Below are 14,630 nucleotides of genomic sequence, written 5' to 3' on the forward strand. Positions count from 1 at the left end.
GAGTGAACTTATTACAGTAGAGTACAATGATTGGCAATAATAATGAGGACTCTGAGGCATCAAAAAAAAAGTTAAAAAAAAAAAATGTGCCCAATTTCTTTTTATACAATATCAGGGAAATAAGATGTTTTATGCTAATTGTTGAGAGTGCTTAAATTACCACTAACAATGACAACATTCACTTTTCTGGGAGTTTCAATTACATGGAACAGCGCATTGCTCTGCTATGTTTAACAAAGAGGTGTTAAAACCTAATTCTCTTCAATAATTGCAAGATAATATAAATTGGGTTGAATAGGCAAATCCTTAACTTTATCTAGCTACCATTCACCCTAGATGAAATATAAGCCAAATAAGTTAAAGGTTCACCCCCAATTATATGTAAATACAATAATACGTTTTATTTAATTCATTGACTGTATATTCTGATATCTTTTTCAAAAGCAATCAGTTTATATTATGAATCTTATGTCATTCCCTCTGCTCTAAACTCTTCTATGACTTCCAACATAAGAATAAAACGCAAACTGTTTAGCATGTTCTGTAGTTTCTATATCTGGCCCCTGTCTACTTCTGCGACGGTTTCTTCAAATGTTATTCTTCCCCTTGGTTATTTTGCTTCAGTCATACCGTCTTTACTGTTCCTAAAAACTTCAGTGTTGTTCTGGTCTCACTGCCTTTACACTTTCTCTTCTCTTTGCCTGGAAGGCTCTACATTCAGATATCTGCAAATCTTAATTCCTCAGCTCATCATTGAGTTCTCTCTTCAAATGTCACTTGACCGAAGCTTTCCCCAAAGATCCCATTCAAAATAATACCACTCTGCCCTTGCCTCTCCAGTTTCTTTATTTTTCTTCTTAGCATCTAAACTAACTGGAAAATATAGTATTATTTGGTTATATATTTATTGCCTGTTTTCCCCACTAGAATGTAAGCACTGTGAGAGTATGGTCTTTATCTGTACCCTAAAACTTAGAACAGGGCTTGTTAAATATTTAGGATTCAATACATACTTGTTGAACAAATGAATATATAAACTAATGCAGATTTTTCAAGATATATGTGCAAAAAACAAGTGTAGAATAATGGACTCGGCACACAACCATTTGTATTTTTTAAAAATACATACACATATGCATGGGTTCTCTGAGGGAGAGAACACAGAAATTGATAATGACAGTTGCCCCATGGTGGGGAAATATAAAGGCCTGGGTGACGGGCAGTCTTCTTTTCTACTCTATATTCTTTTATACAGTTTGAATTTTAAACAAGTCAAAGTATTTTTATTTCAACAACAAAACAAAAAAACTACTAAATTTACCTTAAACACAACTATGATTTAATAGCATTAAGTTCTATTTATGGAATACTTTCTACTGAGCTCTTATTTTACAAACAGACATGGCTAAGCAATTTACATGCTTCTCATTTAATACCCACAACCCTATGATATAGGTATATTATTATCATTCCTATTTTATAGAGGAAAAAACTAGTACAGAGAGATTAACTGGCTAAAGTCACACTATTGGAAGCACAAGACCAGGGATTAGAACACAGACTAACTAAATCTAAAACTCAAGTATTTAATTACTATTCTTCCTGATATCAATACATAATCCTCAGAAACTTTTTTATAGAAGTTAAAAATATATATTTGCCTACTTTTTTTTTCTTCTTCATATTTGCCTACTTTTGATAGAAACCTCAGGGCCTACCTAGTACAAGAGCTCTTGAATAAATGTTGAGATCAAACAAAGTTTATGATTTCTCTATGTTTGTTGGATTATCACAGTTTCTATTTTCACCAAATATACTATTAATTGGAACTTCTTGGATTAGGTCTATACAGTGATAATCAGTATTCATAAACAACAACGATTATCATTTGCAGACACTCTATAAGCCAGGCATTATGGTAAACATTTGTCATTCATCATCTCATTCAATCCTTAAAGTAATAATATATAAGGTAGATTCTATTATTGTCTCCATTTTACAAACACAGAGACCTAACTTTAGAATAAGTAATTTTGCCAAGCTGACACAGGTAGAGAGTAAGGAGTCAGAATGTGGATTCAGGTCCATATCCAAAGTGAATGTTCTTAACAACTATGCTCTACTGGAATCAGAACAGAATGCTTTCAAACAAGGAAACAGAAATGTTGCACAAATTATCTTGTATGTGGATTGATACAGTTATAAATTATTTCTTAAATACAAACTCAAACCTGAATTAGATTTAGATTCAACAAACTGTTCTTAGGACCAGGAACTATCCTCCACACTATCATTTATTGTCTCTAGGCAACTTAAACCTCTCTTCGGAAATAACTTTAGTGTTAGAGCCACTGCTTCTACTAACTTACAGGCATCAGGGAACAAATTTCACATGCAGGGAAGGGCAGTAATGACATCTGGGCTATTTTTTCCTCCTAGTTTTTATAGAGTTGACAGTATAAAAGTTATTTTATGTACACCTTAATTGATTCAGGATATATTTATAGTGGGACAAGAGGCACTTTTAAAATGAAAATTTTATGTACTTATAAATACTTATTCAATAGCAGAAGAGACATTAATGACTACAGCTAAAGGCAAATCATCTTTGTATTGAGACTGACAGTTCTTACAAAATAATAGAAACGTAGTAACAAGCCCTACCTAGTCTTTGAATCTTATATTCTCTCTAGCACTGAAGTTCATATAGACCTCCCCAAATTCAAGGTAGGGGAATAACACTACCAACTAAAACCTGTAAAATGCCTAACACATTCTACCTGATTGTTAACAGTCAAGCTAAACTACGTATCGTACAGCAAAATTATTCAGTTCTGGTCACATCTCTTTTCATAAACAGCAGTCAGCCTTGACCTCTCAGTAACTGAGTGCCTAAAGGAGTCGTGCAGAAACTAAGAACAGACGTTAGAAAGACTGATTCTCAGTGCTTCAAGTTCCTTTCATTTGCAACCTGCCAAGCAGTACCGTCGCTGCCATACCTCCTCTGATCCTCAGCAGTTCCCCGTAGGCAGTGCAGGCAGATCTAATCTCGACGCTCAGGCCTCAGGGCAGGATCCCCATTGACTTTTGCCAGGCTAACAGCAGATAATTGACGGACAACAAGTTTATACATTGGTGAACCAAGGTTCCTTATTTGATAGTGAAGCACAGTTACAAAACTCTGAATTTGGGGTTCGGAGATAACTTTACATTGTAAAGTGCTGGGCAGAAAGTGCCCTAAGTCTGGGAAAGGGGCCAGGATGCCCTTTAAAACTTCGACTTCCTCAGATCCCTGCCCTTCCTGCTGAGCAGTCGTGGGCTTGCGGTCAGAGAGAGCCATGCGCTAGGGGCTTCTCCAGTTCAATCTTCCGCCAGCTTTCTCCCCAGGGACGCTAATCACCACCCCCACCCCAGTGCTCACCCCCACTCAATGCTTCCGTGTTGGTTAAACCCACCTGGTCTCCTACGCGTGAGGCGGAAGGACCCCTTCGCTTCCAGCAAGACAGGTTATCGAAAAGAGCGTCCCAAGAACATAATTTTCTCCACGAGTACCTCTCCTTCACATCAGGCCCGGGAGAGGATACCGTGACTCTTCATTTCGATATCAGCCTCCGGGCGACTCAAACTCAATCAAAAGATTCAAAACCAAGCCAGCTTCCTCAGCGCCTCGTTTCATTGGCTGCCGTCTTCGTGACGCCATCACGCCGGACGTTGCCGCGGCGCGCTGCAGCTTGGCTCCAAAAGTCTCAGCCGCGCGGCTCCGCGGAAGCGGCTGCGATCCGCGTCTCCGTGGCAACGCGCGCGGCTGTTTCCGGAGGCGGTGGCCGAGGTGGGCGGGGCTAGGCCGGAGCTGCTGGTGGGAGTCAGCCACCTGGGATTCTCAGGCCGCCTTCTGACACGCGGGCGCGCGGCCAGGTCCCAGGGTTCAGGGTGTGAGTGAGATGGGTATGGGTAAGGGTTGGTGTACGCCCTCAGCCAGAGGGAGAGGCGGAGCCTGGCGGTTGTGGATTAATGGGTTTTTGGTGTTTATTTTTCTCCCTTTCTTCATTGACTAGTGAGGCCTCCGAAGGCATAGGTCCCAAGCTCTGGAAGGTGTAGGGACCTGTTCCTTCCAGCCACTTTCATTTGGACCGAACCGATATTAATAAGCCTCAGTTAACTGAAAGTCCTGGGCTTTTGGTTTGAGGCCCTAGGCTTCATCTCCCAGGACTCTCAGGCCTACTCACTTTAGTGCTGTGAAATTATTTTGTTTGGCCGTTTTTTACATTTCTAATGATGGCATTACAAAATAAATTTATTTAAATTTATTTGCCTAGTTCATTATTGGATGCAGTGGGGTTTTTTTTGTTTTGTTTTTCAAGTACTAGGTTTTAGGTATGATTTGAGAATGTACACTATAAAAAGAAAAATATCTGAAAAAAATGGGAAAATGTTTGCTAAGATAATTTTTTGTCAGCAAATTTTTAATAGTATGATCTGAATTTCATTGTTGTTCTTTATACAGGGTGGGGTAAAAGTAGGTTTATAGTTGTGAGTACATGAAACAGTTTTTTCTTGTATTATTTATTATTGTATTATTTTTATATGAATAACTAAACCTACTTTTGCTTCATTCACCCCGTATTGCCATTATTATATCCATTTATTCAGTAATTATTGATTGTAGATTTTAGGGACATAATAGCACAAAATTGTGTCAATATCCCTGCCCTCTTGGAGTTTATATTCTGGTGATTCAATATCACCATATAAATAGGATGGCACAACACTAATGCAGAATATTACAAGTGAACAATGTCTGGGAAACCCCCATAAGATGGACATTTATTTCCTATGGAAGAAAATCAGGACTGTATATTGTATATGATGCACGTTATCTTATTGTTTCTGAACACAGGATAGAGCATCAATAAAGCTATTAATTACTGGCTGTATTACATATATCTTAGCAAATACAATAGTTTTTGTGTGTGTGAGGCTGGGTTTAATAATAAAACTGAGAAACCATTTTATTTTATTTTCAGATATGCACTCACTCTTTAATATGTTACCTTTGATGTCACAGGCATTTTATTAACTTTACATGTTATGTCATTTAATTCTCAAAACAACCCATGAGATGTGTGTACTGTTTATTTTATTGAAGGGAAACTGAAATTTTCAGATAATCACTAAAGAAAAATATTTTTCTTGAACTGTACAAACCAGCTAATTCAGAATCAAGTAATTTGTCTCTGAAATATTTTCCAGATTAAGAGATATTAAGATGCCATCATAATCGAGTCTGAAAAAAAGACATGTTTTACCAATTTCTTGTAAAATTGCATTGATCATTGGTGACTAAGAAAGTAGAAGTCTTAAATTTCGTTGTTTTTGACACACTGTATAAGGTTTACCAGTCTAACAGGTGTTTCTACACCTAATCAAAGTACTTATTTTACATTTAATTTTAAATTCTTACACTTGCCATTAGGCAGTGGTCAGACGAGTTCCGTATTTTTAAGGAATGTATATTTAGCTAAAATATAAATTTTAACGTTATAATCAATACCATTAGTGTGTCAGCTCTCTTTAGCTTGGCAAGATATTAGGGGTTATAACAGAAAGGATAAGAAACGGACTTATTTTGTATCGAAATGAAGGAAAATGAACTAAAACTTTAGAAACAGACAGTGCTAAGAAGACAAACTCCCACCTTTTTAAGAAACTGCTGTTTGGCTTCCGTGTTATTTAGAACACAGAAATTTAACATAAGTTCCTAGTAAAATGAAAAGAGTGGAGATCTGGATAAAAAGGAAAGCTAGATTTAAAGTTGCATCGGACATTTAAAAAAAAAAAAAAAGTAAAAGTGAACTTACACCTGGCACTGGTAGGGTTTTATTTACCACCCGACCCTTCCCTCTCCCCGCGAAGGAACACGTGTTTGGGGACTCAGCGCCTGCAGGACCCTTTGGCCCGGGGGCTGGAAGCAGCGGAACGAAAGGCTGACGCTCCTCGGTTGCTGGGCCGGACCTAGTCCCAATCTGTCCGTCTTTTCAAGTTCCCCCGGGGCTGGGACCAAGGCGTGCGGAAATTCAAGTTCTCCCGCACCGCAGTGGCCTGACTTAGAGGCCAACTGAGACATCTTCGTGCCTCAGGTGAGGAGAAGGCCGCCTTGTCCCGGGAGTGCTCCTGGAGCTCACCCCACGCCTTTGGGGGAACTTGCAGAGGTCGCCGAATTCACCCTGGACAAAGGGAACACACCCCCCTGCTCCTGCTTCCTCTCCGCCACACGCATGCATCCTGAGTTCAGAAGTTTCTGAACACTTTTACCTCGTCGGAGTATAATTCTTAGGCCAAAGGAGCTATTTTCCCCTCTCCTTTAGAACTTTCACTTTCTCTGCGTTCCGGTGCCAGCTCCCACGTCGGGTTTTGGCCTCAGGGATTCAGTTTTCAAAGTCGTTTGCGGGGGAAAGCTGACTGCAAGGATGCTAGTCGGTAGTACCATTGAGAAAGTAGTTTTCAAAGGTATCACTCACCTTTATGTTTCCACAATTAAAAAAGCAACCTGCCCAATTCCGTGGTCTCAACAGCTAAACTGAACTTTGCTAGCAGAGAAAAGTTAAATGATTTAGGAAACCACAGATTGGGCTCTAAAGGCGAGGTTTGCTGGCTTCCTTGTTGTGACCAGAGGATACATGAATTGCCTTAACTCATTTTAGGGTGGCTGGTTCTTAACCTACTGCAGGAGTGATTTTGCCTTATCTGATAGGAGATTGGGCTGCAGAGGACAGGGAAGGAACTTTCTTTGGAGCTTGCCTCCTTGCCAGGTATTCAAGGAAACAACCAAAGAAGCAAATTATTGTGGCCCTTACTCCGTGTTAACCCTTGTTAGTAACCAATTAGTGCATAATAAAATCTTCAGGCTTTGTATCTTGAATGTAGTTGAGTAAATAGAAATTGAATACAGAAGAAAAGAATTGCTGGCAAAGGCAGCATTTATTTCTCTCTCTCTCTCTCTCTCTCTCTCTCTCTCTCTCTCTCTTATTTTATCTAGTCTATTTGCTCTTTCCCATGTGGTTCTCATTCCTTAATTGGAATTGATGTTTTGTTGTTGTTGTTTTGCCCCCCCCCCCCTTTAAACTGTCAAACTCTGGACATAAAATTTAGATTGTGTAAATACTCCAGATTGCATGCTTTAGACCTATACATTGTATGTCCTCAGTTGGGTACCCCACAGTATACTCTTTTTCAGAGTGGAGTAGGACCAAGAAATTCATGAAGTACTACAATATATAGTCATTATAATTAAAATACCATTCAGTTACATAAGTGTATTAAATAGAGCCAGTGGGCTCTATGTTTATAACATAGAGGTTAAAATTACAGACTCTAGGATAGAATACTGGAGATAACCCTTCTAGCTTTATGGCTCTCAATCTATGTGACCTTTTGGCACAATGTTTGTTTTCCTCATCTTCAAAATGGAAATAATAATAGTTCCTACCTCTAAGAGTTGTAAGGATTGAATGAGTTAGTACATGTGGTATGTATAGAATTGTATGTGGTACTTAGTAAGTGCTCAATAAATGTTAGCTTTTATTTTGAAAAAAAATGTTAGAAATATTAAGTTAAAAGGCAGTTGAGTTTACTTTGTATACACTTTCTGGCAAACAAAGCATAATTATTCATTTGGATAATTTGTCACTGCTGAATAATCAAGTTTTACTTAAAACACTCATTTCCAGTCAACTGTTTTTCTCCCATATTCTGTGCCACATTTGCCATGTAATTCTGTGTGTTATGTGTTTGGTAAAGTTGACGTTATCCTCATGGTAACATCTTGTTGATATTATGTTTATACAGTATTAAATATATAGAGGTACATATATTTGTATTTCTTCTCAAGTCATTATACGTGATTAACTTTTCAAAATTAGTCTTCATTTTTATTGCAAAAATGAGGGAAGGCATATTTAAGTGGGATTTATGTTTCTTGAAGGATTTTGAGAAAGTGGTTTTTTTGTATGTTCAGTAGAACAGGTGAAATTTTCTAAAGCAAACTTTGATAAAAGTGATAATTCTGTAGAATCTGGAATTTATCCATTTATTATTTTTTTTTCATAAAACATTTATTAAGCACCTATTGGACATCTGATTTTGTGGTTATAAAGGTTGTGGGTCTTACTCTTAAATTATTCATAGTCCATGATGAAGGAAGAGTAGTGTTAATTTGGTACTTACTGTAGTATATCATATCTAAAATAATTGCTTACAACCAATTGGATAAAAAGCATAATGCTTTCAAAAGATCTTCTATTAGTATATTTACATTCCTTCTGCATTTTAAAGAGTTACATATTGCAGAATAAAATGGAGCAAGTATGAAAAAAGGGAAGGATGTATCAATTTTATATTTGTTTGTTTTGCGGGGGCAAGGGACAGATAATTAAAACAAAGTATGAAATGGCAAGGTGTGCTCAACTGAGTGTTTATAAAGTTACAGTTTAGATAGAAAAATACTTTCTAAAATAGGCCATGATGAGGAGATCTCCTCAGAGAGTATTCATGACAAGTTTGTAAGATTTTTACCTTTCTGGGACACTGATCACCTCCCTTTATTTTTGGACGTACATGCATAGTCTTTTTCCAGGGACACTTTCTCAAAGTTCAGTTGAAGATGAAAATTTGATATTATGAGAAAAACAAATAGAAGAGTTTGAAATAAAAGACCCTAACCCTAACATAGGATAATATTTATAATCCCTTCAGTGATCCAGATACCTTTTTCAAATAAACAGTTATAATGCGTTGAACTCATTCTCTAGACTCAATTAAAATTTAAAAAGTATATTTCAAAAAAGTGACAACTAAATAATCTATTTTCACATTTCTGATGGTTAAAACATTAATGGTCTTAGAGCTAATTAGGCCACATTAAAAATTACATTTTCATATTGTTTCTTGAGTTGTTTTGGGTTTCTTGCTTTGCATAAGGAGATTAGTCACCCTAACTTGTTTGAGATGATTAGTCTTACCTTTTTTTGGTGTTAAATATTATATATTAATTTGCTTTCCCCCAAGTATTATAACATTCTTTTTTAAAAAATCTAACCATCACGATATTTAAAATTTTTTTTTCTAGATTTGTTGACCTGCAGAATGCTTCGATACCCATACTTTTGTAGAACCTATAAAGAATTTCTTTCATGCTGGTTGGAAGCTGGCATATTTAATTTAGGTGTCGGGCCAAAACAGATACATGCTACAGCAGAAAGATATGATGAATATGAAGCCCAGGAACAAACAGATCAAACTGGAGCTAATGAGTTTCACAGATCTCAAGACAGAGATTCTGAAGCTATAACTAAATTACATACTCCTGTAATGGTGGATGAAGTTGTTCGTTGTTTGGCACCCCAGAAAGGGCAGGTAAGTTGATTTGATTTTTAAAAAAATTTTTTAACACTTAAATCGAGGTATAATTTACTTATCTTAATATTCACTTTAATATTTTAAAGTGTATGACTCAGTGGATTTTAGTATATTCACAAGATTTTGCAATCATCACCACTCTCTTATTCAGGAACATTTTCTTCACTCTGTTAGGAAACCTCACACCCATTAACATTCACTCTCTATTGTCTCCTTTCTTTTTGTTCCTGGCAACCACTAATCTATTTTTTGTCTATATGGATTTTCCTGATATGGATAATTTATATAACTGGTTTTACACAATATGTGGCCTTTTACATCTGCCTTCTTTTACTTAGCATATTTTCAAGATTCATCCATGGTGTAGCATGTATCTCTAATTTATTTCATCTCTGAATCATTTCACTGTAAAATATACCACTGTTTTAAAAAGTCTGTTCTTCAGATGACGACATTTATGTTTCTACTTTTTGGCTACTGTGAATAATGGCTGCTATGAACATGCATGTACAGAATGTTGTGTGGACAATATGTTTTCAATTCCCTTGAGTATATACCTAGGAGTGAAATAGATTCAATGCTTTTTGAGGATTTGCCAAACTGTTTTCCAGAGTTGATTAGTTTTGTCATAACTATTTTAAAAGAAAAAGAACCTTAGACTGGCTAAATGGTAGGGTATAGAAAATGAATTGTAGTTTATCTTCTTGAGAATTTTAGTATCTTTTCAGGAATGACTGGAAATAAAAGTAAAGATTTGAATTCCTGTTCTCTGTTTTCTTAGACTTAGTGTGTGTGTGTGTGGAGAGAGAGAGAGAGACAGAGAGGGTGAGAGAGATTTATTTTTAAGGAGTTGATTCACATGAGTATAGAGGGTTAGTAGAGAGAGAGAGATTGCTTTATTTTTAAGGAAATGATTCACATGATTATAGAGAGTAAGTCCAAAATCTGCACAATAGCTTGGTAGGCTGGAGACCCAGGTAAGAGTTGCATTTTGAGTCCAAAGGCAGTTTGTTGGCAAAAGTCCTTTTTGTTCCAGGAGGTCAGTCTTTGTTCTGTTAAGGCTTTCCATTAGATTAGATAAGGCCCACCTATGTTTGGAGGGTAATCTACTTTACCCAGTGAAACAATCTAAATGTTAATCTCATTTTTAAAAACCTTCACAGAAACATCCAGAATAAGGTTTGACTATTTGGGTACTGTGGCCCATCAAGTTGATACACAATATTAATCATTACACCTGCATTATTTATAGTGTTGCTGGCAGGATTATATGAGGTCTGAGATGTGAAAATGCTTTAATATCTATAAAGAGATCACAGATAAAACAACTATGAGGTATCACCTCACAACTGCCAGAATGGACGCCATCAACAAATCATCAAACAAGTCCTGGTGAGGGTGTGGAGAAAAGGGGACACTAGTACATTGTTGGTGGGAATGCAGACAGGTGCAGCCACTATGGAAAACAATATGGTGTTTCCTCAAAAAATTAAAAATTGAACTGCCATTTGACCAGTGATTCTAGGAATATATCCTAAGAAGCCTGAAACACCAGTCATAAAGAATATATGTACCCCTATGTTCATAGCAGCACTATTTACAATCGCTAAAATCTGGAAACAGCCCAAGTGTTCATCAATAGATGAGTGGATAAAAAAGCTGTGGTACATCTACACAATGGAATATTAGGCAGCTGTAAGAAAGAAAGATCTCTAATCCTTTGAGACGACATGGAGGGACCTCGAGAGTGTTATGCTAAGTGAAATAAGCCAATCCGAGAAAGACAAATATCATGTGATCTCACTTATTTGTAGAATATAATGAACAAGGTGGGCTGATGAACAAAATAGACCCAGAGACATAGAAAGGAGTAAGATTCAGACTCAAACCTCAGAGGAAGGGTGGGGGGGGGGGTGAGATGAACCAAAGAGCTTATATGCATGGATGCATAGCCAATGGACATAGACAACAATGCTGGGGGTGGTGGGGGGATGGCATGGGGTGGAGGGTGTCTGGGGGCGGGAAAGGAGAAACATGTAACAAAAATAAATGAATAAAAATTGGGGGAAAAAAATAGAGATCACAGAAATGTTAGGTGATATGATAGCCAAAAACAAAAAGTTAGAAACTTTCTAAAAATTATGCACATTTACAAATGGGGAAAAAACTTTATTATAGTAAATTTTCTTCAAATGTGTATTTGTAATTAAAGCTGATACTTTCTATTTTGCTGACTTCAGAAATATGATCTATTTTAGAAACTATTGTTATTACTTGACTCGATCATTTTCATTTTAAAAGTCATACCTTGTTTTTTTCCCAGCTTATAATGACTTAGTGATTAAAAACAAAGATTCTATAATTGGAATGCTTAGGCCTGAATTTGTTGTCTAACATGCATGTATGCACGTGCATACAGTTCTTAATTTTTTTTTTAGACTTCTTCAAGTTAGATGGCATAGTTTTCGTGAACTAAGTTCTGAGCTATATGCTAGAATGGCTGAATGTTGCTCATATACGGCCATCAGTAATATGACTTAGTTGCTCTGTCATAAAAATACTGTTTTCCTTATCTTCAGGCAGTTTATAACAAAATAAACCGAGTATTCTTAAATGAGATTATATGTATTAAACATCTAGCTCTATGCTGTCACATAGTAAGGATTCCACAATAGACATGAAAATATAAATTTAAAAATTAAGTTGGATAAGACTTCCTGTTAAATATGACTTAATCAAAATGAAATTCTCTTCATTGTCTTTGAAGATTCATAATGCAAGGATAACAATTACTGTCCTTACCTTAATGTGTTTTTAAAAATGTATATATAAATATATATGATATATTTGAGATTTATATGAGAAGGAAGGGGCAGTTAGTAAAAAAGTAAAACTCAATTTAATGGCTTATATTTGACCTCTGGAATGAGAAACCAAAGCTCAATGCATAATTTTTGTGAAACCTAGTAGTAAAAAACAAATATTTATTTTGCACTGACCCATGAAGTAGAAAAGCAGTAAAAAAAAATAATAAACGCCAGTAAATCTCCTGCTAAATCAGTATTGGATGTTTTTTTTTTTTCTAAAACAGTGAAATAAAATGAGACAGTTCTACAACTTGACCTGCCCTGCTGTTTCATTCTGTTCAAGTTCCTGACAAATGTAATGTTGTTTTATTTTGATATTTCCATTGTTCTTATTTGAGTTTGGTTTTCTAGTAACTTTTTATAGAAAGTTTAATTTTATGAATGTTATTTCTGAAAACTTTCATGTGAAGTACACCTAGAGACAATATTATTTCTTACCTTTACTGCTCTCTGGCAGACAGCTTTATTCACTATTCCCTTAATCTTCAAGTAATAAAGAACTGGTGACAGTCCTTGGACAGGAAAGGTCTGCATTTCTTGCAGAATTTATTATTTGCCTTTTTTTTCTTCCTGAGCCTTTTTTCAAAAATCATTTTCCTTTGCAAACTATGAGTCACACACTCACTGTATCAGTCACCCACTTAATGACTGTTTTTCACATCACCTTCAATGGTGAATTATAAATTAAACTTTTGATCATAACGGGTACTTAAAAAATATCTAAATGTAGTTTTGAGTGAGGCCTTGGTTGCCTAATAGTTATTTCTTTCTTTCTTTCTTTTTTAATATTTAAAAGGTGCTAACTTACAGAAAATAATTGACTTAGGGAATTTCTTCTGCATCATAGCCAATTTACTACATGTTAATTTAGTTTTTCAAATACATGAAAATATTTATGAGTTTGATATAAAAGAAAAAAAAAACTTATTCTTATCTTCCTCTCCTTTGGGAGGTACAGAAGGAATTAAATAAATTATAATTATTTCTTCTTGCCCAGTTTTTATTCTTTCATTTTTGGAGTTAATACCTTTAAGAATGTATTACTTTTTCTAAGAACATTTTTCTTCTTGCTGCTGGAGATAGAAACTTCAGCACTCATTTTACAATAGTCTGTAGAACAACCAGACAGAATATATGTAAGGAAATAGAGGACTTAGAGAACATAATGGACTAACTAGATCTAACATACCTGCACAGAACATTCTACATAACAACAGCATACATATTTGTCTCAGGAGCACATGGGACATTTTCTAGAACAGACTGTATGTTAGGCCATAAATTAAGTCTCAATAGATTTTAAAGAAAGATATCATGAAAAGTATTTTCTCTGAGCATAATTGGATGAAGTTAGACATAGATAACAAAAAAAAAAAAACAAGAATGAATTTGTGCAACTTAAACAATACAATCTTAAGTAACCAATGGATCAAAAAAGAAATTACAAGAGAGATTAGAAAATACTTAGAGACAAATGAAAACAAAAATACAGCATAACAAAACTTCTGACATCAGCAAAAGTGGTGCTAAGGGAAAAATCTGTAGATATAAATACTTACATTAAAAACAAGAAAGAGGTCAAATCAACAACCTAACTTTACAATGCAAAGAACTAGGTAAAAAAGAGCAAACTAACCCTAATGGTAGCGGGGGGTCAGGGGTGGGGATAAAAGATTAGAGTAGAGATAAATGAAATAGAGAATAGAAGAACAGTAGAGAAAATCAATGAAACAAAATAGAAGGGATCAAGAAAGTTGACAATCTTAGTTTGATGGACTAAGAGAAAAAGAGAGAAGACTTAAATTACTAAATTGAAGATGGGGATATTACTACCAATTCTGCAGAAATAAAAAGGATTATATGAGAGTTCTGTGAAAATTTGTATGCCAACAAATTGGATAACCTAGGTGAAATGAATGCATTCCTAGAAATACAAATAATACCACAACTAAATCACAGAGAAAGAAAAGACTTTGAATATACCTGTAAATTGTAAGGAGATTGAATCAGTAATCAAAAAATCTTATGACAAAGTAAAGCCCTGGACCTGATGGCCTCACTGGTGAATTCTATCAAATGTTTAAAGAACTAATACCAACCCTTCTCAGAGTTTTCCAGAAAACTGAAGAGAAGAGATTGCTTTCTAATGCATCCTATGAGGCCAGAATTATCTTGATACCAAAGCTAGAAAAAGATACTATAAAGACACACTATAAATATTGATGCAAAATTTTTCAACAAAATACTAGCAAACAGAATTCAACAGCATATTAAAAGAATTATACACCATGACCAAGTGGGAGTTATTTCTGGAATGCAAGGATGGTTCAACATACAAATATTTGATAA

At 35.6% G+C, this 14,630-nt stretch overlaps 2 protein-coding genes across 5 annotated transcripts in view; one reads left to right on the forward strand and one right to left on the reverse strand.

Annotated features, from left to right (window-relative positions):
• KIF18A (kinesin family member 18A) overlaps positions 1–3,018 on the reverse strand; it is a 78,438-nt gene extending 75,420 nt beyond the window's left edge. For both annotated transcript variants that reach the window (XM_036258627.1, XM_036258628.1), the window contains exon 1: positions 3,000–3,018. The gene's annotated coding sequence lies outside the window, so the exon portion shown is untranslated. The remainder of the gene's footprint in view (positions 1–2,999) is intronic.
• Positions 1–14,630, forward strand: part of METTL15 (methyltransferase like 15) — a 193,425-nt gene that overhangs the window by 1,499 nt on the left and 177,296 nt on the right. For 2 of the 3 annotated variants that reach the window (XM_036258629.1, XM_036258631.1), the window contains exon 2: positions 9,125–9,411. In XM_036258629.1, the coding sequence (XP_036114522.1) occupies positions 9,125–9,411 (287 nt within the window). Of the gene's footprint in view, positions 1–5,927; positions 6,138–9,124; positions 9,412–14,630 lie in introns of those variants that run through there. The other variant, XM_036258630.1, reaches the window with a different exon arrangement.

Source organism: Molossus molossus, unplaced genomic scaffold (assembly GCF_014108415.1).
Source record: "Molossus molossus isolate mMolMol1 unplaced genomic scaffold, mMolMol1.p scaffold_m16_p_13, whole genome shotgun sequence".
Classification (NCBI taxonomy): Eukaryota; Metazoa; Chordata; class Mammalia; order Chiroptera; family Molossidae; genus Molossus; species Molossus molossus.